Source organism: Salmo salar, chromosome 18 (genome assembly GCF_965601325.2).
Source record: "Salmo salar chromosome 18, fSalSal1, whole genome shotgun sequence".
NCBI lineage: Eukaryota > Metazoa > Chordata > Actinopteri > Salmoniformes > Salmonidae > Salmo > Salmo salar.
In genome coordinates, this window is record NC_138308.1 from 92,471,059 (window position 1) to 92,498,395 (window position 27,337).

The 27,337-nt window shown below is 41.2% G+C and overlaps 1 protein-coding gene, 1 long non-coding RNA gene and 8 other non-coding genes across 11 annotated transcripts; 9 read left to right on the forward strand and 1 right to left on the reverse strand.

Moving 5' to 3' along the window:
• Positions 1-634: 634 nt before the first annotated feature.
• LOC123728830 (small nucleolar RNA SNORD30) lies at positions 635-706 on the forward strand. Its single transcript, XR_006760602.1, has one exon. It is a non-coding gene; the product is annotated as a small nucleolar RNA SNORD30 (small nucleolar RNA).
• A 329-nt stretch (positions 707-1,035) lies between these two features.
• Positions 1,036-1,162, forward strand: LOC123728850 (small nucleolar RNA SNORD22). Its single transcript, XR_006760622.2, has one exon. It is a non-coding gene; the product is annotated as a small nucleolar RNA SNORD22 (small nucleolar RNA).
• Positions 1,163-1,690: 528 nt separating this feature from the next.
• LOC123728843 (small nucleolar RNA SNORD31) lies at positions 1,691-1,760 on the forward strand. The gene has a single exon (XR_006760615.1). It is a non-coding gene; the product is annotated as a small nucleolar RNA SNORD31 (small nucleolar RNA).
• A 770-nt stretch (positions 1,761-2,530) lies between these two features.
• LOC123728832 (small nucleolar RNA SNORD31) lies at positions 2,531-2,600 on the forward strand. Its single transcript, XR_006760604.1, has one exon. It is a non-coding gene; the product is annotated as a small nucleolar RNA SNORD31 (small nucleolar RNA).
• An 11,355-nt stretch (positions 2,601-13,955) lies between these two features.
• On the reverse strand, positions 13,956-17,367 carry LOC145861793 (uncharacterized). Of its 2 annotated transcripts, XR_014381475.1 has the most exons (3): positions 16,922-17,364; positions 14,994-15,079; positions 13,956-14,600 (listed from the first exon to the last, which is right to left on the reverse strand). It is a non-coding gene; the product is annotated as an uncharacterized LOC145861793 (long non-coding RNA). The 2 variants fall into 2 exon arrangements; XR_014381474.1 differs by having other exon boundaries at positions 13,956-15,079; positions 16,922-17,367.
• LOC106592255 (piggyBac transposable element-derived protein 4) lies at positions 15,733-26,790 on the forward strand. Its single transcript, XM_045700511.2, has 10 exons — positions 15,733-15,873; positions 18,042-18,089; positions 18,414-18,463; positions 18,719-19,514; positions 19,868-22,806; positions 23,537-23,595; positions 23,836-23,867; positions 24,362-24,414; positions 24,902-24,939; positions 26,647-26,790. The coding sequence occupies exons 4-5, from the start codon at positions 19,339-19,341 to the stop codon at positions 21,726-21,728; spliced, it is 2,037 nt and encodes a 678-aa protein (XP_045556467.2). The 5' UTR covers positions 15,733-15,873; positions 18,042-18,089; positions 18,414-18,463; positions 18,719-19,338; the 3' UTR covers positions 21,729-22,806; positions 23,537-23,595; positions 23,836-23,867; positions 24,362-24,414; positions 24,902-24,939; positions 26,647-26,790.
• Positions 22,575-22,646, forward strand: LOC145861858 (small nucleolar RNA SNORD30). Its single transcript, XR_014381544.1, has one exon. It is a non-coding gene; the product is annotated as a small nucleolar RNA SNORD30 (small nucleolar RNA).
• LOC145861846 (small nucleolar RNA SNORD22) lies at positions 22,976-23,102 on the forward strand. The gene has a single exon (XR_014381536.1). It is a non-coding gene; the product is annotated as a small nucleolar RNA SNORD22 (small nucleolar RNA).
• LOC145861864 (small nucleolar RNA SNORD31) lies at positions 23,631-23,700 on the forward strand. The gene has a single exon (XR_014381550.1). It is a non-coding gene; the product is annotated as a small nucleolar RNA SNORD31 (small nucleolar RNA).
• LOC145861860 (small nucleolar RNA SNORD31) lies at positions 24,471-24,540 on the forward strand. Its single transcript, XR_014381546.1, has one exon. It is a non-coding gene; the product is annotated as a small nucleolar RNA SNORD31 (small nucleolar RNA).
• Positions 26,791-27,337: the final 547 nt, after the last annotated feature.

Here is a 27,337-nt window from a genome sequence, read left to right on the forward strand (position 1 = left end):
TGTATGACATTCCTGGGAGTGTGTAAACTTAGTTTTATTATTAAAGCATTTTAGTATGTTCTCTATAGGTATGTACTTTTAAATGGACCAGTTTGGCCACTTGGGTACATTTTGGGGAAACTCGTGAGGGAAACCTGGAAAACTTCATACTAAATATTATGTAGTTCTGTCATTCTTGAATGTAACTTTGCACACACATTGTTACCCTGTTGTGGACAACAAAAAATATAGAAAAGCAATGTTTTTTTTTCTGTTATCTTTTACTATGGTGTTATATTGTCCTGCATTATTCTCATCCCTCCACAAACTTCAAAGTGGTTCCTTTCAAATAGTATCAAGAATCAGCATATCCTTTCTTCAGGTCCTGAGCTACAGGCAGTTAGATTTGGGTATGTTATTTTAGGTGGAAATTGAGATGGAGCCTTATCTATGCAGGTATGGATCCATCCAGTCTAAATGGATATTTTAACACCAGTCTTTAATATGTCCTAGAAGTGGTAGTTCAATGTGAAGTTTGATTTCCTTTTTAAATATTATTTTATTATGTACAAAACATTTCTATACAACATTTTTTACTTGGCAGGTTTAGCTGTTTACAGTTTGTTTGCAGTTTGAGCTATCCCGTCCCTCTGCTGAACATGATGAATATTCTCTTTGGAATCTCGTTCGTCTGAACTCCTGTTGAGAAAAGGAATAGCTGACTTCAGCAGAGGGCTACGTAACCCTGTCATAAAGGCTACATATGTTATGTCTAACCCCCTCCTTGTGCCTGGTATCTGGTCCCCACCCAGAGATTATCTTGAAGCTTTTGTCTTAGGTTTCCTCTGTATGTGGCTGAACAGGGAGCCGTGATGCCAACTAGACTGGTGAGTTTTGGTTAATGAGTACGTTTGGTTATTGTCATGTGAAATGAATCTAGTCATTGTATCTTAACCAGAGCCTCTGCCTTAGCCACAAGCTATAACCAGTCTAGTGTTAATACTCACTGCAAACAAGGGTGAACAGTTGCTGTTTGGTAGTCATGGTGACTCTGGCTCCTGCTGATGACACCCGCACGCGTCTTACGCCCTGCGTCGACGACAGAACCTGCAAAGGTGGACCCACTGGCGTTGCCAGGGCAGAAAGGGGACAGCTGGTTGGGGTTACCAACTGTCTGATGGGACCAGAGACTCACACAAAATGGCTGTTGGCTCTGCGTTGTTGATCCAAAATGGCCGCCATTAGATTTAAGATCAAGAAGTAGATGCAAGATCATTCATGAAATGCTAGTCGCAGCACAAATCACTGAGGTGGATGGGCCACTCAGAATGTAGTCAGTTTATTTACTGTTTCTTGCAGTACCATCAATACAGTTGAAGCAGGATTGAAGTTAGGATACTGACTTCCAAATAACTAGTGTCCTGATGTAGTACAGGGCCCTTGTCAGCACTCCCATATTTCGTCTCTCAGGGTGGTAGTGCTGGTCTAGGATCAGTTGTCTTTCAGATAGTTGTGTTACCTCCCCAGCTGATTGGTTACCCCTCTGATCTATCAGCCAATAAAGCAGTCTTTAATGTCCTGCTGTTCAGCATGTTTATTTAGCCTCCTCTCCTTCAGGTCCTGATGGTGGTACCAGACTGGTCACTAGAAGATGCCTGTTACTGAACTACCTCAAGGTGTGTATGATCCACTTAACTTCTGTCCTTTATAATGTAGAAGTGATGATTTCCTGTTACCGCCCCAGTCTGATGTTCAGCTGACTGATTGGTTACTGAACTGATCTCCACTACAGCAGTGTGTTCTGGGGACCCAGAGGAGTGGTGGGTCCCCAGGATTAGATAATGCTGTAGACTGATCTAATGTCGACCACTAGTTCTTACAACATCACTTAATAATCCCTCAACTCTCCTCCCCAGTTTGTCCTTGTGGGTCTGCAGTCTTCAGGAAGGTGTGTATGATTTTGTTTTGACAGCATCTTCACTCACTGACCCTCCACCTCTTGGACTTGCTACCAACTCCACCTACCTTCTACATACTCATTAATGTCACTGAGTGAACTACAATTCCCATGAACACATAACTACAGCGCACACCCACCACATGGAACATTCTGGAATGCTGTACGTGATGATGGATGCACATGACAGTTGGTTGGCTTCTGTCCGGTGCTCTGTGGCTGGCATCAACCCAGGTTTCCCATCGGTCCTCCTGTGGGTTGGGCAGACACTGACAAGCCTGCTCTTGGTTAAGGGGCAGGGGTAAGGTGGGCTGCCTGCCTGGAGGGAGGGTGTCTGGGTGGGAGGCTTGGAGCCAGTCCTTGGCCCGCTGGATGGCTACAATGACTGAAGCTGGAGACTGATCTCATTTCAGAATGCTCTGCATATAGTCTGCAGTACCTAATGTACTTCTACATAATGTTTAATTGTAATCTGTACTTTCCAGGTCCTAACTGTTCCAACCTGGCCACTGGAGAACTGTTGCTGCACTACCTCAAGGTGTGTAGGATCAACTTTCACTTTGATCTGTTGCCTTTAACTTCTGTCCTTTATAATGTAGAAGTGATGATTTCCTGTTACCGCCCCAGTCTGATGTTAAGCTGACTGATTGGTTACTGAACTGATCTATATTCTAGAGCAGTGTTTTACAATCCTGGTTCTGGGGACCCAGATGTAAGGCTTTGTTTAGACAGACGGCTCAATGATGATCTTTCACTAATTAGTCTTAAATAATCAGACCCTAATGTTGACTGCAGGTATTTACTAAAGTAGCTTCAATATAAACTTCAGAGAAATAATCTAAATGTTATTGGTGAAACCCTGTTTTCCAAACACCCTGGTATACCACCCAAGCCTAGTTCTAGGGGGGAAAACACTTGTTGACAGTTGGGTCCCCAGGATTAGAATACACTGCTATAGACTGATCTCATGTCTCACTACTAGTTCATACAATGTCACTTCATGCTTTCCTACTTTCTCCCTCTAGGTTTCTGCCCCCGGGTTGAGGTCCTAGTGTCTGCAAAGGTGTGTGACTTTAGACAGCATCTTAACCTCTCTAGGGTATGTGGGACGAAATCGTCCCACCTACTCAACAGCCAGTGGAATCCCGTGGCGCGTTATTCAAATACCTTAGAAATGCTCAAACATATGACTATGACAAACATATGACTATTTTACACCATTTAAAGATAAGACTCTCGTTAATCTAACCACACTGTCCGATTTCAAAAAGGCTTTACAACGAAAGCAAAACATTAGATTGTCAGCAGAGTACCCAGCCAGAAATAATCACACACCCATTTTTCAAGCTAGCATATAATGTCACAAAAAACAAAACCACAGCTAAATGCAGCACTAACCTTTGATCTTCATCAGATGACACTCCTAGGACATTATGTTATACAATACATGCATGTTTTGTTCAATCAAGTTCATATTTATTTCAAAAACCAGCTTTTTACATTAGCATGTGACGTTCAGAACTAGCATTCCCACCGAACACTTCCGGTGAATTTACTAAATTACTCACGATAAACTTTCACAAAAAAAATAACAATTATTTTAAGAATTATAGATACAGAACTCCTTTATGCAATCGCTATGTCCGATTTCAAAATAGCTTTTCGGCAAATGCACATTTTGCAATATTCTGAGTAGATATCACGGGCTAGCTAATTTGACACCCACCAAGTTTGGCGTTCACTAAACTCAGAATTACTATAAGAAAAATTGGATTACCTTTGTTGTTCTTCGTCGGAATGCACTCCCAGGACTTCTACTTCATCCACAAATGTTGTTTTGGTTCAAAATAATCCATAGTTATGTTCAAATATCCTCTGTTTTGTTCTTGCGTTCAAGACGCTATCCGAACGGTGACGCGCGGACGCATGTCGTGACAAAACATTTCAAAATATTCCATTACCGTACTTCAAAGTATGTCAAATGCTGTTTAAAATCCATTTTTATGCCATTTTTTTCTCGTAAAATAGCGCTAATATTCCAACCGGGATACGTCTTTTTCGTTCAAACACTGAACATGTAAAATGGACTCTTCGCGTGCGCCCGTCTCATTGTTCTCAGATCGACCACTATCCAAATGCGCTACTGTTTTTCAGCCAGGGACTGCAGAGTCATCATTCAACGTTCTGGCGCCTTCTGAGAGCCTATGGGAGCCTTAGAAAGTGTCACGTTAGAGCAGAGATCCTCTGTTTTCGATAGAGGGTATAGAAGGCCAAGAAATGGTCAGAGGGGGCACTTCCTGTACAGAATCTTCTCAGGTTTTGGCCTGCCATATGACTTCTGTTATACTCACAGACACCATTCCAACAGTTTTAGAAACTTTAGGGTGTTTTCTATCCAGATCAAACAATTATATGCATATTCTAGTTTCTGGGCAGTAGTAATAACCAGATTAAATCGGGTATGTTTTTTTTTATCCGGATGTGAAAATACTGCCCCCTACCCTAGAGGTTAATGTATTGTCCACTCAGTGTAAATGTGTTGTAATGGAAAAGGGGGGCAGATCAATACTAGGAAGATGTTGTTAATGTCCTGTTGAATGTTCCTCTTGGATCATCACTCTGACCCATGCAGTTTGTTAGACACTGACCTGATGAGTCAACATTACCGCCCCAGTCTGATTGGTTACGCTCTGATCAAGTCATCTCATACCTTGTGTATTAGTCCCTACAGTATCACCAGGGTTTAATTCTCACACTATTTTCCCTCTAGCTCTCCTGTTGTACACCGGCAAGCCCTCTTGCACTCCTGTTTGGTCAGCAAGGAAGTGGGACGTCTCGTTGGAACTGGGGAGAACCAGGCCAAGTCAATTCAACCCTGTGACTGTTTTGATGTATAAATAAATCTACAAATTAATGCTTGTCCTATTTTTCTTTCTTGGTGGTAGTAAATCAGACTTGGTGAATTTGGCCATTTTGAATTAACCATGTGGTGTTCTGAATTCAATACTGAACAATGTGACATTTCCTGTCATCTCATATCATTATGTAGTTATTCTAGGTGGTTGTAAACATGCAGAAGTAACTTTCTATAGCCAGTGAAATGTCACCGTTAACTGACTTCAATTGTTTTAAGCCATTAATTTGTTTCTGAATGGATGTTTTACGGTATGTAACTGGGTGTATCATGGACATCAATGTGCCACCTTGTAGTCCCGAAAACCCTAAATGGGATTCATCTGGTTCGTTAAACTATTACTATGGTGGAAAGAATAGGTTTTGGGATCAGTGTTTGCTATTTTGACCCTCGTTCCCAGACACAGATTGATAGTGCAGGAGAACACCACTGGATAGAATACCTGTATGTCTCTAGTGGTGAACTGGGATAGTGCAGCAGAACACCACTTGATAGAATACCTGTATGTCTCTAGTGGTGAACTGGGATAGTGCAGGAGAACACCACTGGATAGAATACCTGTATGTCTCTAGTGGTGAACTGGGATAGTGCAGCAGAACACCACTGGATAGAATACCTTTATGTCTCTAGTGGTGAACTGGGATAGTGCAGCAGAACACCACTGGATAGAATACCTTTATGTCTCTAGTGGTGAACTGGGATAGTGCAGCAGAACACCACTGGATAGAATACCTGTATGTCTCTAGTGGTGAACTGGGGTAGTGCAGCAGAATGCAACAGTCCTATAATCTTTAACTCAGATGGATGGTATTTTCTGTGGCATTAAAAAGGTCTTCGTCTGACATTGGACGTGGTGCCAAATAACCTTTCACCTGACTGGTGCATGCTTTCCTTACAAGAAAATTACACCCAAATACGGTGTTTGCAAAATGCATCAAATGGGGATTTCTGTATTTTGAAAGTGACATATCTTGAAGTTGATTGCTGACAAGCAAAACATTTTGGGACTATGTCACAATGGACTAATGAAACAAATACCAAAATATGTTTTTTGGATGGAGTTTTCCTTCAACTGGTTTCTAGAACTCCCTGAAACTGTATTTTATGGTATTATTCTGTAGTGATGAAATTAAAACCTTTTCAAGACATGAAGTCAAACCGTTACACACCAACACTAACCATGGTGGGGTGACTGAATTTAATATACAGTTACACACCAACACTAACCATGGTGGGGTGACTGAATTTAATATACAGTTATACACCAACACTAACCATGGTGGGGTGACTGAATTTAATATACAGTTACACACCAACACTAACCATGGTGGTGTGACTGAATTTAATATACAGTTATACACCAACACCAACCATGGTGGGGTGACTGAATTTAATATACAGTTATACACCAACACTAACCATGGTGGGGTGACTGAATTTAATATACAGTTATACACCAACACTAACCATGGTGGTGTGACTGAATTTAATATACAGTTACACACCAACACTAACCATGGTGGGGTGACTGAATTTAATATACAGTTATACACCAACACTAACCATGGTGGGGTGACTGAATTTAATATACAGTTATACACCAACACTAACCATGGTGGTGTGACTGAATTTAATATACAGTTACACACCAACACTAACCATGGTGGGGTGACTGAATTTAATATACAGTTATACACAAACACTAACCATGGTGGGGTGACTGAATTTAATATAGAATTATACACCAACACTAACCATGGTGGTGTGACTGAATTTAATATACAGTTATACACCAACACTAACCATGGTGGTGTGACTGAATTTAATATACAGTTATACACCAACACTAACCATGGTGTGACTGAATTTAATATCTAATTATACACCAACACTAACCATGGTGGTGTGACTGAATTTAATATACAGTTATACACCAACACTAACCATGGTGGGGTGACTGAATTTAATATACAGTTACACACCAACACTAACCATGGTGGGGTGACTGAATTTAATATACAGTTACACACCAACAATAACCATGGTGGGGTGACTGAATTTAGCAGTTACACACCAACACTAACCATGGTGGGGTGACTGAATTTAATATAGAATTATACACCAACACTAACCATGGTGGTGTGACTGAATTTAATATACAGTTATACACCAACACTAAGCATGGTGGTGTGAATGAATTTAATATACAGTTATACACCAACACTAACCATGGTGGTGTGACTGAATTTAATATACAGTTATACACCAACACTAACCATGGTGGTGTGACTGAATTTAATATACAGTTATACACCAACACTAACCATGTTGGGGTGACTGAATTTAGCAGTTACACACCAACACTAACCATGCTGGGTGGCATTGGACATGGTGCCAAATAACCTTTCACCTGACTGGTGCATGCTTTCCTTACAAGAAAATTACACCCAAATACGGTCTTTTGGTATTTGCAAAATGCATCAAATGGGGATTTCTGTATTTTGAAAGTGACATATCTTGAAGTTGATTGCTGACAAGCAAAATATTTTGGGACTATGTCACAATGGACTAATGAAACAAATACCAAAAATAGTTTTTGGATGGAGTTTTCCTTCAACTGGTTTCTAGAACTCCCTGGAAAACTGTATTTTATGGTATTAATCTGTAGTGATGAAATTAAAACCTTTTCAAGACATGAAGTCAAACCGTTACACACCAACACTAACCATGGTGGGGTGACTGAATTTAATATACAGTTATACACCAACACTAACCATGGTGGGGTGACTGAATTTAATATACAGTTATACACCAACACTAACCATGGTGGTGTGACTGAATTTAATATACAGTTACACACCAACACTAACCATGGTGGGGTGACTGAATTTAATATACAGTTATACACCAACACTAACCATGGTGGGGTGACTGAATTTAATATACAGTTATACACCAACACTAACCATGGTGGTGTGACTGAATTTAATATACAGTTACACACCAACACTAACCATGGTGGGGTGACTGAATTTAATATACAGTTATACACAAACACTAACCATGGTGGGGTGACTGAATTTAATATAGAATTATACACCAACACTAACCATGGTGGTGTGACTGAATTTAATATACAGTTATACACCAACACTAACCATGGTGGTGTGACTGAATTTAATATACAGTTATACACCAACACTAACCATGGTGTGACTGAATTTAATATCTAATTATACACCAACACTAACCATGGTGGTGTGACTGAATTTAATATACAGTTATACACCAACACTAACCATGGTGGGGTGACTGAATTTAATATACAGTTACACACCAACACTAACCATGGTGGGGTGACTGAATTTAATATACAGTTACACACCAACAATAACCATGGTGGGGTGACTGAATTTAGCAGTTACACACCAACACTAACCATGGTGGGGTGACTGAATTTAATATAGAATTATACACCAACACTAACCATGGTGGTGTGACTGAATTTAATATACAGTTATACACCAACACTAAGCATGGTGGTGTGAATGAATTTAATATACAGTTATACACCAACACTAACCATGGTGGTGTGACTGAATTTAATATACAGTTATACACCAACACTAACCATGGTGGTGTGACTGAATTTAATATACAGTTATACACCAACACTAACCATGTTGGGGTGACTGAATTTAGCAGTTACACACCAACACTAACCATGCTGGGTGGCATTGGACATGGTGCCAAATAACCTTTCACCTGACTGGTGCATGCTTTCCTTACAAGAAAATTACACCCAAATACGGTCTTTTGGTATTTGCAAAATGCATCAAATGGGGATTTCTGTATTTTGAAAGTGACATATCTTGAAGTTGATTGCTGACAAGCAAAATATTTTGGGACTATGTCACAATGGACTAATGAAACAAATACCAAAAATAGTTTTTGGATGGAGTTTTCCTTCAACTGGTTTCTAGAACTCCCTGGAAAACTGTATTTTATGGTATTAATCTGTAGTGATGAAATTAAAACCTTTTCAAGACATGAAGTCAAACCGTTACACACCAACACTAACCATGGTGGGGTGACTGAATTTAATATACAGTTATACACCAACACTAACCATGGTGGGGTGACTGAATTTAATATACAGTTACACACCAACACTAACCATGATGGTGTGACTGAATTTAATAATCAGTGATACACTGACACTAACCATGGTGGGGTGACTGAATTTAATATACAGTTATACACCAACACTAACCATGGTGGGGTGACTGAATTTAACAGTTACACACCAACACTAACCATGGTGGGGTGACTGAATTTAATATACAGTTATACACCAACACTAACCATGGTGGTGTGACTGAATTTAATATACAGTTACACACCAACACTAACCATGGTGGGGTGACTGAATTTAATATACAGTTATACACCAACACTAACCATGGTGGGGTGACTGAATTTAATATACAGTTATACACCAACACTAACCATGGTGGTGTGACTGAATTTAATATACAGTTACACACCAACACTAACCATGGTGGGGTGACTGAATTTAATATACAGTTATACACAAACACTAACCATGGTGGGGTGACTGAATTTAATATAGAATTATACACCAACACTAACCATGGTGGTGTGACTGAATTTAATATACAGTTATACACCAACACTAACCATGGTGGTGTGACTGAATTTAATATACAGTTATACACCAACACTAACCATGGTGTGACTGAATTTAATATCTAATTATACACCAACACTAACCATGGTGGTGTGACTGAATTTAATATACAGTTATACACCAACACTAACCATGGTGGGGTGACTGAATTTAATATACAGTTACACACCAACACTAACCATGGTGGGGTGACTGAATTTAATATACAGTTACACACCAACAATAACCATGGTGGGGTGACTGAATTTAGCAGTTACACACCAACACTAACCATGGTGGGGTGACTGAATTTAATATAGAATTATACACCAACACTAACCATGGTGGTGTGACTGAATTTAATATACAGTTATACACCAACACTAAGCATGGTGGTGTGAATGAATTTAATATACAGTTATACACCAACACTAACCATGGTGGTGTGACTGAATTTAATATACAGTTATACACCAACACTAACCATGGTGGTGTGACTGAATTTAATATACAGTTATACACCAACACTAACCATGTTGGGGTGACTGAATTTAGCAGTTACACACCAACACTAACCATGCTGGGTGGCATTGGACATGGTGCCAAATAACCTTTCACCTGACTGGTGCATGCTTTCCTTACAAGAAAATTACACCCAAATACGGTCTTTTGGTATTTGCAAAATGCATCAAATGGGGATTTCTGTATTTTGAAAGTGACATATCTTGAAGTTGATTGCTGACAAGCAAAATATTTTGGGACTATGTCACAATGGACTAATGAAACAAATACCAAAAATAGTTTTTGGATGGAGTTTTCCTTCAACTGGTTTCTAGAACTCCCTGGAAAACTGTATTTTATGGTATTAATCTGTAGTGATGAAATTAAAACCTTTTCAAGACATGAAGTCAAACCGTTACACACCAACACTAACCATGGTGGGGTGACTGAATTTAATATACAGTTATACACCAACACTAACCATGGTGGGGTGACTGAATTTAATATACAGTTACACACCAACACTAACCATGATGGTGTGACTGAATTTAATAATCAGTGATACACCAACACTAACCATGGTGGGGTGACTGAATTTAATATACAGTTATACACCAACACTAACCATGGTGGGGTGACTGAATTTAACAGTTACACACCAACACTAACCATGGTGGGGTGACTGAATTTAACAGTTACACACCAACACTAACCATGGTGGGGTGACTGAATTTAATATATACACACCAACACTAACCATGGTGGGGTGACTGAATTTAATATACAGTTACACACCAACACTAACCATGGTGGGGTGACTGAATTTAACAGTTACACACCAACACTAGCCATGGTGGGGTGACTGAATATAATAAAGTATTTGGTATTTTATTAGGATCCCCATTAGCTGTTGCAAAAGCAGCAGCTACTCTTCCCGGGGTCCAAACAAAACATGAAACATAATACAGAATGGCATAATACAGAACATCAATAGCTCAAGGGCAGAACTACATACATTTTTTAAAAGGCACATGTAGCCTACATATCAATACATACACACACTATCTAGGTCAAATAGGGGAGAGGCGTTGTGCCGCTAGGTGTTGCTTTATCTGTTTTTTGAGACCAGGTTTGATGTTTATTTGAGCAACATGAGAAGGAAGTTCCATACAATAAGGGCTCTATATAATACTGTACGCTTCCTTGAATTTGTTTTGGATTTGGGGACTGTGAAAAGACCCCTGGTGGCATGTCTGGTGGGATAAGTGTGTGTGTCAGAGCTGTGTGTAAGTTGACTATGTAAACATGAATGTTTCTTATATATTAAATCTATAACCAAGAGCACTGTATTTGGTACAAATCATTCCTTAAGTTCTAGACCTCAGCTGAATCTGGTAATGAATGGTGTGGCTGTTGAACAAGTTGAGAAGACTAAATGACTTGGCTTTGCCTTAGATTGTAAACTGTCATGGTCAAAACATATACAGTTGAAGTCAGAAGTTTTCATTCACCTTTGCCAACTACATTTAAACTCAGTTTTTCACAATTCGTGACATTTAATCCTAGTGAAAATTCCCTGTCATAGGTCAGTTAGGATCACCACTTTATTTTAAGAATGTGAAATGTCAGAATAATAGTAGAGAATTATTTATTTCATCACATTCCCAGGGGGTCAGAAGTTTACATACACTTAGTTAGTATTTGGTAGCATTGCCTTTAAATTGTTTAACTTGGGTCAAATGTTTAGGGTAGCCTTCCACAAGCTTCCCACAATAAGTTGGGTGATTTTTCGCCCATTCCTCCTGACAGAGCTGGTGTAACTGAGTCAGGTTTGTAGGCCTCCTTGCTCGCACACGCTTTTTCAGTTCTGCCCACAAATTTTCTATAGGATTGAGGTCAGGGCTTTGTGATGGCCACTCCAATACCTTGACTTTGTTGTCCTTAAGGCATTTTCTCACAACTTTGGAAGTATGCTTGGGGTCATTTGTCCATTTGGAAGACCCATTTGCGACCAAACTTAAACTTCCTGACTGATGTCTTGAGATGTTGCTTCAATATATCCACATAACTTTATTTCCTCATGATGCCATCTATTTTGTGAAGTGCACCAGTACCTCCTGCAGCAAAGCACCCCCACAACATGATGCTGCCACCCCCGTGCTTCACGGTTGGGAAGGTGTTCTTCAGCTTGCAAGCCTCCCTCTTTTTCCTCCAAACATAATGATGGTCATTATGGCCAAGCAGTTCTATTTTTGTTTCATCAGACCAGAGGACATTTCTCCAAAAGTACGATCTTTGTCCCCATGTGCAGTTGCAAACTTTGGTCTGGCTTTTTTATGGCGGTTTTGGAGCAGTGGCTTCTTCTTTGCTGAGCGGCCTTTCAGGTTATGTCGATATAGGACTCGTTTTACTGTGGATATTTTTGTACCTGTTTCCTCAAGCATCTTCACAAGGTCCTGCTGTTGTTCTGGGATTGATTTGCACTTTTCGCACCAAAGTACGTTCATCTCTAGGAGACAGAACGCGTCTCCTTCCTGAGCGGCATGACGGCTGCGTGGCCCCATGGTGTTTATACTTGCGAACTGTTGTTTGTACAGATGAACATGGTACCTTCAGGCGTTTGGAAATTGCTCCCAAAGATGAACCAGACTTGTGGAGGTCTACATTTTTTTTCTGAGGTCTTGGCTGATTTCTTTTGATTTTCCAGTGATGTCAAGCAAAGAGGCACTGAGTTTGAAGGTAGGCCTTGAAATACATCCACAGGTACACATCCAATTGACTAAAATGATGTAATTTAGCCTATCAGAAGCTTCTAAAGCCATGACATAATTTTCTGGAATTTTCCAAGCTGTTTAAAGGCACAGTCAACTTAGTGTATGTAAACTTCTGACCCACTGGAATTGTGATACAGTGAATTATAAATGTAATATTCTGTCTGTACACAATTGTTGGAAAAATTACTTGTGTCATGCACAAAGTAGATGTCCTAACCGACTTGCCAAAACTATAATTTGTAAACAAGAAATTTGTGGAGTGGTTGAAAAACGAGTTTTAATGACTCCAACCTAAGTGTATGTAAACTTCAGGCTTCAACATTACATACCCCAACCAGAATCCATGGATTACATGCAACATTCGCACTGAGCTAAAGGATAGAGCTGCCGCTTTCAAGGAGCGGGACTCTAACCTGGAAGCTTATAAGAAATCCTGCTATGCCCTCCGATGAACCGTCAAACAGGCCAAGCGTCAATACAGGACTAAGATGGAATCGTACTACATCGGCTCCTACGTTCGTTCGAATGTGGCAGGGCTTGCAAACAATTAAAGAAAACAAAGGGAAGCACAGCCGAGAGCTGCCCAGTGACACGAGCCTACCAGACGGGATAAATAACTTATCTGCTCACTTCGTTGAAAGTAACACTGAAACATGCATGAGAGCATCATCTGTTCCAGACGACTGTGTGGTCGCGCTCTCCACAGCCAATGTGAGTAAGACCTTTAAACAGGTCAATATTCACAAGGCCGCTGGGCCAGATGGATTACCAGGACGTGTCCTCCGAGCATGCGCTGGCCAACTAGCAAGTGTCTTCATCGACATTTTCAACCTGTCCCTGACCGAGTCTGTAATACCAACATGTTTCAAGCAGCCACCATAGCCCCTGTGCCCAAGAACACTAAGGTAACCTGCCTAAATGACTACCGACCTGTAGCACTCACATCTATAGCCATGAATTGCTTTGAAATCTGTGTCCGGGAAACTTCCCCTAAAAACTAGCATTATAGAACTGATTAAGTTGTCAGCAAATGTCACGAGAATGTTTTATCCCAATGTTCTAACTGAACTATTTTATAGCTTTGACCAATTCTCAGAGGTTGTAAGGCTCTGGTTAATAAAGAATTAGACCAAGTCCCAGTCCTCAATAGATCAACTCTTTATTCAGAGAGCGCTCTGTCATCAAAATGAGAACACAATCTTTTTATAGCACACACACACACAAATGAACTCACATCAGTAGAAACTCCAGCTCTCATTAGGCGGGCTGTATTTTTCCAAAGTTCACATACATTGTTTATCACCCTTCTGCAACATGTTTCATCATCTTCTGCAAGCCTAGCCTTTTCTAACAGTTTTTCTCCTCCCTAGGGTGAGGAGGCCTCTTTCCAGTTATTAGTTTCACCGATATCACAAGTTGACAGTTCAGTTGTCCTTGAATGTCTCAACTATACGTAGCTCATATTGCGAAATGGTAACACAATGGCCTAGTCACACACATTATTGGATTATGACTCTAACACATTTCATACAATTATATGGTTTCAGGGTGGAGTACTTTAGTCATTATCTTAAACATAGAAGAATTTGTATCAGAAAACAACATCCCACAGAGCGGAGGTTGAGAAACACTGAAGCTTCTTCAGATGCGTTTTATTAATGCACACCCAGGATGTTAATCTGCAGTGAAGACGCGTGCAGCGATGTCATCCAGTAGCCAGTCTACTCCGGTCAGTAGGTTCTCTCCTGTCACAGCACTGCAGCCGATGATACACCAGTGGTGGGTCTTAATGTCATCCAGGCCCAGGGCCCACACACACACACACACACACACACACACACACACACACACACACACACACAAATAGATGAATACAAGTATTAGACATGAAATCAAAGTTATCAACCAATGTATTTCCAACCCAACAATGATAAAAACACATAAATTGTGTGGGAGTGTGTGTGTGTGTCTTTGTGTGTGTCTGTGTGTGCGTGCGTGTGTGTATATATAGGGGGGGGTACTCTGTTCTCGTAGGTGTGAAACATCATTTGTGTCTAAACCATTACAGTATGGAAATTGTAAAGGATATGGTCACGTGTCAAACGTTAGCAGACGAGAGAAGGCTGATATTGAAGAATCTGTGAATGGAAAATGTTGCATCTGTGGTGGGTATCATACTCCGGACTTCCTTGAGTGCCCTGTTCGGGTGAAGGAGGTCAAGGTGCCAAAGATCAGGGCTGCTCAGCGGATCTCCTATGTGGAGGCTGTGAAGAGAGTCAAAGGGGCAAGAAGTTGAAGCTATGGCAGTGGATGTATTGCAACCAGTTGCTAGTGTTTTAAGTATTTGGTAGTTTATTAGGATCCCCATCAGCTGTTGCAAAAGAAGCAGCTACTCTTCCTGTGGTCCAAACAAAACATGAAACATAATACAGAATGGCATAATACAGAACATCATTAGACAAGAACAGCTCAAGGACAGAACTACATACATTTTTAAAAAGGCAAACGTAGCCTACATATCAATACATACACAAACTATCAATCGGTTGATCTGGATAAACTCATTGTGAAGGTGGATTTTGTAGCATTTATAGCCACAGTGATCAATTGTACAGGACAAGTGTCCAAGAAGTCCAAGAAGCTGGTTATCATTATATCTTCTGCAGCCAGAGAAGATTTCGCAGAAAATACAAGGACTTTTGTCACCAGGAAATGTCCTGCCCTCACAGGAGGCTTCTGAGGCTGTGTTGTACCTGATTAGAATGAGTTTTTTACAGAAAGGCAGGTTGATTTTATTTAGTTAATTTCTGTTTTGGTAGTTTGTATGATATTTTATTTATTTTTACCCAAATGTTTTCCTTTTTATCCACCCGCCCAGTAGGTGACGGAATGCACATTTAATTGTTGTGAACGCCATTATACCATAGAAGAAGGAGGAGGAGGAGGAGGAACAGCGACATCTGGTCATTCATGGATTTTCATTCTCCTCCGTCTGTGTAAACTTTTTCATTTTCTCCTCTCATGATGCTGACGACTCGGTAGAGAATATGCCTCTCAGGTAAGCTGCATATTACTGAAATGTCTGCCATGCATGGTACAATCACTCACTTTAGCGGCAGTAAAACGATACAAGCGTTAGTTTGCCAACTGGCTAGTTTGGTGGTTTTTGTTATCTCCTAGCTTACCACGTGTCATGTTGGTGTTAGCTAGTAGGCTAGCTTTCCAGGTAGGAGAAGTGACCACCATCACTCTCTTACCGAATCAGACTTTGAAGAAGAAAATGATCAGATTCTGAGTAGCATTTGGCCCCTGATTCGACTGTCGTTGCTGCGCTAATGGCACCTTATTCTCAATAGTTTACTACTGATTAACGTTGATCTGGTCAAAAGTAGTTCACTGTATTGGAAATGAGGTTCCTTTAGCGACGATATCAATGTCGGGTTTTATATGCCTGCACGTTGTCATGTGGTGATTCTACCATGCTCTGTTTTAGCTCTCTCTCTGTGTAGTGGTGCTACCATGCTCTGTTTTAGCTCTCTCTTTATGTAGTGGTGCTACCATGCTCTGTTTTAGCTCTCTCTTTATGTAGTGGTGCTACCATGCTCTGTTTTAGCTCTCTCTTTATGTAGTGGTGCTACCATGCTCTGTTTTAGCTCTCTCTTTATGTAGTGGTGCTACCATGCTCTGTTTTAGCTCTCTCTTTATGTAGTGGTGCTACCATGCTCTGTTTTAGCTCTCTCTTTATGTAGTGGTGCTACCATGCTCTGTTTTAGCTCTCTCTTTATGTAGTGGTGCTACCATGTTCTGTTTTAGCTCTCTCTCTATGTAGTGGTGCTACCATGCTCTGTTTTAGCTCTCTCTTTATGTAGTGGTGTGGCCAGTGTTGCCAACTAATTTTCAGGGTAAGTTGCTAGAGGCAGGTTGATGTGATGCAGAATACACAATAACGTTACTCAAATATATAAAATCAAAAATCCCAGTTCCCCTCCCCCAGGAGGCTTTTTGGTAGGCCATCATAGTAAATACTAATTTGTTCTTAAGTTACTTGCCTAGTTAAATAAAATGAACATTGCTCTGGTCAAAAGTTGTAACGTAAACTAACTCACTTTTTTACGTCGCGCTGGTCCATACATTTGACCATATTTTAGCGCCCAAAAAACGTAATACTTCCAGATCAGCTGTAATATCAATACCATTTATAAAGCGCAATTTCTCCCCTTTCCAACAAAATCAATGACGAGGCCTTCATGATGCCCACCTCTGCATGATTCAAGAAGGCGATGAGCTCCGTTGGGTCTTTTTAAAAATGGCGGGTGGGGAAGCTAAACCTATTGGGTGACACGGGAACCAAACCGGCTGCGCAGGGGCGCCATCGTGCATACATGTATTTTGTCTCCCCAGGACTTGAAGCGCGTCTGCGTCAGAAGTAGGAATGACTCCTATTTTTCCCCTTGGCACCGCAGACGCTGATTGACGTGCTTGAGCAGTGTGGGTGCAATAATTGAATAACATACATTTTTGAATCTATTTTGCAACACTCGCGCAAAAAATGACTAGGTATCCCCCTTATCCTGTCCCTTGTTTTCAAACGGTGAGTGAAGTTCTACACCTGGTGGAGAGAGGCTGTAAGACAGAATTAGTTGCTTTATGTGTGCTGTACGTTACATCCATTACCATGTCAATCAACGCTTGAATAGAAACGTATTTCACACCCCAGATTTTGATGTCAACACAGTCAAATTAGTTTTCTTTGCAGCCTCGTTTGAATGTCGCGGTTGTGCACATTTGTACGGAATGGGGCTAGTCTTCGTGCTAGCTTTAGTTAGCAAAACTACCTTTAATTTACCTCATACTGGACTCTGACATAAAGTCCTCCGGATGTTCAGCATTTAACTGGCTCATAAGTGACTGGCTGTAAATTATAATCCTCAATGACAAGCATTTGTCAGATAATTATTTACATTTTTATATTTTAGTCATTTAGCAGACACTCTTATCCAGAGCGACTTACAGTAGTGAATGCATACATTTCATACATTTTTTTTTCTCCGTACTGGTCCCCCGTGGGAATCGAACCCACAACCCTGGCGTTGCAAACTGAGCCACACGGGACAATTATAATTTTATTTGTTAAGCTACTCTTTGATTTGATGGGCTCTATTTAAGAACCTATCCTCTCATAGAAACCAAACCATAACTAACATTATTTTATGATTCCTTCTCTAGAATACCTGATTCCAGACCACGAGACTGATGTACTTTGTGAAAATCCAGGTTGGTGAAATGTCAAGACACTGGCTTCATTTGAAATGATACTCTACTTCCCTTTATAGTGCACTACCATAGACCAGGACCTGTGCACTATAAAGGGAGTAGGGTGTGACTTTGGATGCAGACTCTTTCACTATCCCCTTTTGGCTGGCCAACTATACAAGATGGCTACTGGGACATGCTACAGTCCCAATGATGTTAAACTTAGCTCGGGTTGAACTGATGTGAAACGACATGAACTACTGAGTGACTGTATATAAATGCAGCAGTTAGTCATCGTATTTCTCAATCGGCAAACTAATAAAATGTTTGCCTTTCCTTCTCCAGGGTTTGGGTGCTGTGGTCAGTGGAATTGCAGCGTGGACTCCAACATACTGGTAAGTTGTGTTTCTGAAACTGTCCCAAATGGCACCCTCTATAGTGCACTACTTTTGACCAGAGCTTTAAGGGCCCTATTCAGAAGTAGTGCACTAGAAAGGGAGGTCTTTCCCAGAAGAAGAATCGTTCTCTGCAACCACATGATAAACCTTTTGGAATCTCGTTTGTCTGAATTCCTGTTGATGTTAAATGACCTGACACCCTGCTGAGTAGTCTAGTTAAATGTCCTCTACATTTTTTTTTTTTTTTTACAGTTGACTGTCCTGAAACAAGATGGCTGTTCTGGGCTGCTTTTAAACCTCTACAGGATCAGTGTCCTGAAATCTGGACAGCTGCTGCTCAATATGTGACTAGAAAGGCATTCTAAACAACAGCCAACTTTCCGGGACATCGACATGTCTTATATCGTCAAAGCTTAAATATTTGTTAATCTAACCGCAGTATCTAATTTACAGTAGCTATTCCAGCGGGACAAAATACCATGCTATTGTTTGGGGATAGTGCACAACAACAAAACGCTTATCAATGCAACTTGTTTGATACATTCACCTCTGACATATTGGCTACACAACACGTCAATTAGCCTAATGAAGGTAAGCCGTCGTTAGGCACCAATGAGACCAGCGGTGTCCACTTGATTGACAGTCTTGGTTCAAGGACCACATATCATTTGAAAACAATCTAGCTAGATAGCCAATGAGCTGGGCTTTCCAGCAGCATGTAAACGCCTTTTGTACTACAAACAACCATCATGCTAGGGCTGTGGGCAACAGTGTTCATTCTCTGGTGAAAGCAAACAGGACTCACGGTAGTTAATGATACGCAGCGGTTCGTTCTCTTCTACAAACTTTTGTCAAAACTAAAAAAAGAAAACATGGCTACTACTAGTGGAAAAGCTACATCCAAGTTTACACATTTGGATGAGAACATTGCAGAAATGGACTGGGAGAGTGACATAGAACTGATGGATGAGGACTCCATGAGTGAGTACAGTTTTGATTCCAGTGAGGAAGAAATGTTTTTGGAAGGAGAAGATCCACTTTTAGATCAGTAAGTAAAATAGGTTTTTGCATCTCATGCTAATGCAGTTGTTTAAATGGTTGCATATTCATTTGAGATATTTCTATATAGTTATATGGACCTGAGGCATATAATGTATTAGCATAGCCTATGTGTGTTTTCTGTTGGCTATGACATGCTGTTGTTTTTGAGTGTCTTAATGCCTGTTGGTCCACATATTTCATTATAGTGATTGTGTTCCCCATACTCTATATAATATAGATGAGTGCTGTGTATTTGATATATTGACGCAGTGCTCACTCCCTGCTAAAATAAAGGTTAAATAAAATAAGGAATAGGAAACTTGTTCTAAACATTTTATTTATTTTTTTAATCCTCAATAGATGTATAGACTCTGATGACCTGTGGGAGCCACCTCCAAAGAAACCACATTCAAGTCCATCCCACACTGATTCAAACATAGGAAGTGGTTCCTCCAGTCTGACCCCTGCTGCTGTCTCTGGCTCCACACCCACCCGTCCATCTAGAGGTGTTATGAGTCCAGACCAGAAGCGGAGGAGGGCCAGTGTACCAGCGGCAACTTCAACCGAGGGAGAGGACCGTTGGCGCACTGTGCTAGAGGATGATGTGGAGCCACTTCCACCAATATTTAGACCTAAAAGGCAGCCAGGACCTCAGCTGGACATGACTGGAAAGTACAGCCCCCTTCATCTTTTCCAGCTGTTTTTCTCCTTGTCAGTTCTTCGTTTGCTTTTGTCTAACACCAACAAGTATGGGGCTAAGAAGCATGCAGGCAAGAAAAAGGCATGGAAGCCCATTTCCATCGAAGAATTATACTGTTACATCTCACTGGTCATTTATATGGGCGTTGTGAAGTTGAAAACCCTGAAGGACTACTGGAGAAGCTCAAGACTCTACCAACTGCCTTTCCCCACAACTATCATGTCTTGTAAGAGGTTTATGACTGTCTCGCGGGCGCTTCATATCAGTGACCCACAAGCTGACGAGAACAATGACAAGAAGAAGGGGACAGCAAGCTTTGATAGGCTCTGCAAAATCAAACCTCTCTACTCCAGCATTGTTGAGGCCTGCAAGACCCATTTTCAGCCTGCCCAGAACCTGTCCATAGATGAGAGAATGGTAGCCTCAAAGGCCAGAATTGGCATCAAACAATATATGCCTAACAAGCCAACAAGATGGGGTTACAAACTGTTTGTTTTGGCAGATTCTGCGTGTGCCTACACTTGGAATTTCTTTGTTTATGAGGGGAAGTCCATCTCAGCCACCGGTATGGGACTTGGTTATGATTCCGTAATGAAATTATTGGAATTTCCACTGCTGGGGAAGGGCTACAAACTGTTTGTGGATAACTTTTACACAAGCCCTACTCTGTTTACAGACCTGAGGAAGCTGAAGGTATGGTCTTGTGGAACCATTCGTCCCAACGGAGTGGGTTTTCCCAAAACAAAAGTAAACGACATGCCTAAGAGGGCTGAAAGGGGTACCATGAGATGGATTCGTAAAGATGACCTGCTCTTTGTAAAGTGGATGGATGCCAGAGAGGTGGTCATGTGCTCCAGTATCCACAAATCGTACAGTGGCGATCACATCGGCAGGCGTGCGAAGGACGCTAATGGGACATGGACCAAGAAAGCTGTCCCCGTTCCAGCTGCTGTAAAGGATTACAATAAGAGCATGGGAGGTGTGGACCTGTCTGATGCTCTCATAGGCTACTACAATGTTCTCCACAAGACAATGAAATGGTACAAGACATTGTTCTATCACTTCATCGACATTGCTGTGGTGAATGCATTCATCCTCCAGAAGGAAATGGCTAGGATCTGTGGAAAGACCCCCATGACACAGCTAGCCTTCAGAGAGCTGCTCATCCAGGAGCTTGCTGACTACGGCACAAAGTCCACTGCAGCACCTTCTGTCCCCTCTACCTCTGTCCCCTCTACCTCTGTCCCCTCTACCTCTGTCCCCTCTACCTCTGTCCCCTCTACCTCTGTCCCCTCTACCTCTGTCCTCTCTTCTCTTGCCTCCAGTGATGTTCACCTTCCAAAATACATCACTGCAGACCTGAATGTGCCTCAGGGCCAAAAGGGCTCAGCATGGAGGCGTCGTTGTTCTGTGTGCAAAATGAAATCTCCCATCACCTGCACTACTTGTGCTGTTACCCTCTGCTTTACAACAGAGAGAGACTGCTATGGGTCTTGGCATCAGCAGCTCAATCTGGTGTAGAGGACTGTGGGTGTTCTAAATACTGTAATTGTAAATATGTTTTTTCTCCCTTTGTTTGTGGTGTGTACACTTCTGACATTAGAGCAGCGTTGGCTGCTAACTTGGCCGTTTATCTTAAATACTTCACTTCTGTGTTTTGGGAGGCATTGGATCAGCGTTCTCGTCTTATCTCCTGTTAGTAACTTTTATATAGGGATGCTAATGATCCATTCTGTATGACATTCCTGGGAGTGTGTAAACTTAGTTTTATTATTAAAGCATTTTAGTATCTTCTCTATAGGTATGTACTTTTAAATGGACCAGTTTGGCCACTTGGGTACATTTTGGGGAAACTCGTGAGGGAAACCTGGAAAACTTCATACTAAATATTATGTAGTTCTGTCATTCTTGAATGTAACTTTGCACACACATTGTTACCCTGTTGTGGACAACAAAAAATATAGAAAAGCAATGTTTTTTTTTCTGTTATCTTTTACTATGGTGTTATATTGTCCTGCATTATTCTCATCCCTCCACAAACTTCAAAGTGGTTCCTTTCAAATAGTATCAAGAATCAGCATATCCTTTCTTCAGGTCCTGAGCTACAGGCAGTTAGATTTGGGTATGTTATTTTAGGTGGAAATTGAGATGGAGCCTTATCTATGCAGGTATGGATCCATCCAGTCTAAATGGATATTTTAACACCAGTCTTTAATATGTCCTAGAAGTGGTAGTTCAATGTGAAGTTTGATTTCCTTTTTAAATATTATTTTATTATGTACAAAACATTTCTATACAACATTTTTTACTTGGCAGGTTTAGCTGTTTACAATTTGTTTGCAGTTTGAGCTATCCCGTCCCTCTGCTGAACATGATGAATATTCTCTTTGGAATCTCGTTCGTCTGAACTCCTGTTGAGAAAAGGAATAGCTGACTTCAGCAGAGGGCTACGTAACCCTGTCATAAAGGCTACATATGTTATGTCTAACCCCCTCCTTGTGCCTGGTATCTGGTCCCCACCAAGAGATTATCTTGAAGCTTTTGTCTTAGGTTTCCTCTGTATGTGGCTGAACAGGGAGCCGTGATGCCAACTAGACTGGTGAGTTTTGGTTAATGAGTACGTTTGGTTATTGTCATGTGAAATGAATCTAGTCATTGTATCTTAACCAGAGCCTCTGCCTTAGCCACAAGCTATAACCAGTCTAGTGTTAATACTCACTGCAAACAAGGGTGAACAGTTGCTGTTTGGTAGTCATGGTGACTCTGGCTCCTGCTGATGACACCCGCACGCGTCTTACGCCCTGCGTCGACGACAGAACCTGCAAAGGTGGACCCACTGGCGTTGCCAGGGCAGAAAGGGGACAGCTGGTTGGGGTTACCAACTGTCTGATGGGACCAGAGACTCACACAAAATGGCTGTTGGCTCTGCGTTGTTGATCCAAAATGGCCGCCATTAGATTTAAGATCAAGAAGTAGATGCAAGATCATTCATGAAATGCTAGTCGCAGCACAAATCACTGAGGTGGATGGGCCACTCAGAATGTAGTCAGTTTATTTACTGTTTCTTGCAGTACCATCAATACAGTTGAAGCAGGATTGAAGTTAGGATACTGACTTCCAAATAACTAGTGTCCTGATGTAGTACAGGGCCCTTGTCAGCACTCCCATATTTCGTCTCTCAGGGTGGTAGTGCTGGTCTAGGATCAGTTGTCTTTCAGATAGTTGTGTTACCTCCCCAGCTGATTGGTTACCCCTCTGATCTATCAGCCAATAAAGCAGTCTTTAATGTCCTGCTGTTCAGCATGTTTATTTAGCCTCCTCTCCTTCAGGTCCTGATGGTGGTACCAGACTGGTCACTAGAAGATGCCTGTTACTGAACTACCTCAAGGTGTGTATGATCCACTTAACTTCTGTCCTTTATAATGTAGAAGTGATGATTTCCTGTTACCGCCCCAGTCTGATGTTCAGCTGACTGATTGGTTACTGAACTGATCTCCACTACAGCAGTGTGTTCTGGGGACCCAGAGGAGTGGTGGGTCCCCAGGATTAGATAATGCTGTAGACTGATCTAATGTCGACCACTAGTTCTTACAACATCACTTAATAATCCCTCAACTCTCCTCCCCAGTTTGTCCTTGTGGGTCTGCAGTCTTCAGGAAGGTGTGTATGATTTTGTTTTGACAGCATCTTCACTCACTGACCCTCCACCTCTTGGACTTGCTACCAACTCCACCTACCTTCTACATACTCATTAATGTCACTGAGTGAACTACAATTCCCATGAACACATAACTACAGCGCACACCCACCACATGGAACATTCTGGAATGCTGTACGTGATGATGGATGCACATGACAGTTGGTTGGCTTCTGTCCGGTGCTCTGTGGCTGGCATCAACCCAGGTTTCCCATCGGTCCTCCTGTGGGTTGGGCAGACACTGACAAGCCTGCTCTTGGTTAAGGGGCAGGGGTAAGGTGGGCTGCCTGCCTGGAGGGAGGGTGTCTGGGTGGGAGGCTTGGAGCCAGTCCTTGGCCCGCTGGATGGCTACAATGACTGAAGCTGGAGACTGATCTCATTTCAGAATGCTCTGCATATAGTCTGCAGTACCTAATGTACTTCTACATAATGTTTAATTGTAATCTGTACTTTCCAGGTCCTAACTGTTCCAACCTGGCCACTGGAGAACTGTTGCTGCACTACCTCAAGGTGTGTAGGATCAACTTTCACTTTGATCTGTTGCCTTTAACTTCTGTCCTTTATAATGTAGAAGTGATGATTTCCTGTTACCGCCCCAGTCTGATGTTAAGCTGACTGATTGGTTACTGAACTGATCTATATTCTAGAGCAGTGTTTTACAATCCTGGTTCTGGGGACCCAGATGTAAGGCTTTGTTTAGACAGACGGCTCAATGATGATCTTTCACTAATTAGTCTTAAATAATCAGACCCTAATGTTGACTGCAGGTATTTACTAAAGTAGCTTCAATATAAACTTCAGAGAAATAATCTAAATGTTATTGGTGAAACCCTGTTTTCCAAACACCCTGGTATACCACCCAAGCCTAGTTCTAGGGGGGAAAACACTTGTTGACAGTTGGGTCCCCAGGATTAGAATACACTGCTATAGACTGATCTCATGTCTCACTACTAGTTCATACAATGTCACTTCATGCTTTCCTACTTTCTCCCTCTAGGTTTCTGCCCCCGGGTTGAGGTCCTAGTGTCTGCAAAGGTGTGTGACTTTAGACAGCATCTTAACCTCTCTAGGGTATGTGGGACGAAATCGTCCCACCTACTCAACAGCCAGTGGAATCCCGTGGCGCGTTATTCAAATACCTTAGAAATGCTCAAACATATGACTATGACAAACATATGACTATTTTACACCATTTAAAGATAAGACTCTCGTTAATCTAACCACACTGTCCGATTTCAAAAAGGCTTTACAACGAAAGCAAAACATTAGATTGTCAGCAGAGTACCCAGCCAGAAATAATCACACACCCATTTTTCAAGCTAGCATATAATGTCACAAAAAACAAAACCACAGCTAAATGCAGCACTAACCTTTGATCTTCATCAGATGACACTCCTAGGACATTATGTTATACAATACATGCATGTTTTGTTCAATCAAGTTCATATTTATTTCAAAAACCAGCTTTTTACATTAGCATGTGACGTTCAGAACTAGCATTCCCACCGAACACTTCCGGTGAATTTACTAAATTACTCACGATAAACTTTCACAAAAAAAATAACAATTATTTTAAGAATTATAGATACAGAACTCCTTTATGCAATCGCTATGTCCGATTTCAAAATAGCTTTTCGGCAAATGCACATTTTGCAATATTCTGAGTAGATATCACGGGCTAGCTAATTTGACACCCACCAAGTTTGGCGTTCACTAAACTCAGAATTACTATAAGAAAAATTGGATTACCTTTGTTGTTCTTCGTCGGAATGCACTCCCAGGACTTCTACTTCATCCACAAATGTTGTTTTGGTTCAAAATAATCCATAGTTATGTTCAAATATCCTCTGTTTTGTTCTTGCGTTCAAGACGCTATCCGAACGGTGACGCGCGGACGCATGTCGTGACAAAACATTTCAAAATATTCCATTACCGTACTTCAAAGTATGTCAAATGCTGTTTAAAATCCATTTTTATGCCATTTTTTTCTCGTAAAATAGCGCTAATATTCCAACCGGGATACGTCTTTTTCGTTCAAACACTGAACATGTAAAATGGACTCTTCGCGTGCGCCCGTCTCATTGTTCTCAGATCGACCACTATCCAAATGCGCTACTGTTTTTCAGCCAGGGACTGCAGAGTCATCATTCAACGTTCTGGCGCCTTCTGAGAGCCTATGGGAGCCTTAGAAAGTGTCACGTTAGAGCAGAGATCCTCTGTTTTCGATAGAGGGTATAGAAGGCCAAGAAATGGTCAGAGGGGGCACTTCCTGTACAGAATCTTCTCAGGTTTTGGCCTGCCATATGACTTCTGTTATACTCACAGACACCATTCCAACAGTTTTAGAAACTTTAGGGTGTTTTCTATCCAGATCAAACAATTATATGCATATTCTAGTTTCTGGGCAGTAGTAATAACCAGATTAAATCGGGTATGTTTTTTTTTATCCGGATGTGAAAATACTGCCCCCTACCCTAGAGGTTAATGTATTGTCCACTCAGTGTAAATGTGTTGTAATGGAAAAGGGGGGCAGATCAATACTAGGAAGATGTTGTTAATGTCCTGTTGAATGTTCCTCTTGGATCATCACTCTGACCCATGCAGTTTGTTAGACACTGACCTGATGAGTCAACATTACCGCCCCAGTCTGATTGGTTACGCTCTGATCAAGTCATCTCATACCTTGTGTATTAGTCCCTACAGTATCACCAGGGTTTAATTCTCACACTATTTTCCCTCTAGCTCTCCTGTTGTACACCGGCAAGCCCTCTTGCACTCCTGTTTGGTCAGCAAGGAAGTGGGACGTCTCGTTGGAACTGGGGAGAACCAGGCCAAGTCAATTCAACCCTGTGACTGTTTTGATGTATAAATAAATCTACAAATTAATGCTTGTCCTATTTTTCTTTCTTGGTGGTAGTAAATCAGACTTGGTGAATTTGGCCATTTTGAATTAACCATGTGGTGTTCTGAATTCAATACTGAACAATGTGACATTTCCTGTCATCTCATATCATTATGTAGTTATTCTAGGTGGTTGTAAACATGCAGAAGTAACTTTCTATAGCCAGTGAAATGTCACCGTTAACTGACTTCAATTGTTTTAAGCCATTAATTTGTTTCTGAATGGATGTTTTACGGTATGTAACTGGGTGTATCATGGACATCAATGTGCCACCTTGTAGTCCCGAAAACCCTAAATGGGATTCATCTGGTTCGTTAAACTATTACTATGGTGGAAAGAATAGGTTTTGGGATCAGTGTTTGCTATTTTGACCCTCGTTCCCAGACACAGATTGATAGTGCAGGAGAACACCACTGGATAGAATACCTGTATGTCTCTAGTGGTGAACTGGGATAGTGCAGCAGAACACCACTTGATAGAATACCTGTATGTCTCTAGTGGTGAACTGGGATAGTGCAGGAGAACACCACT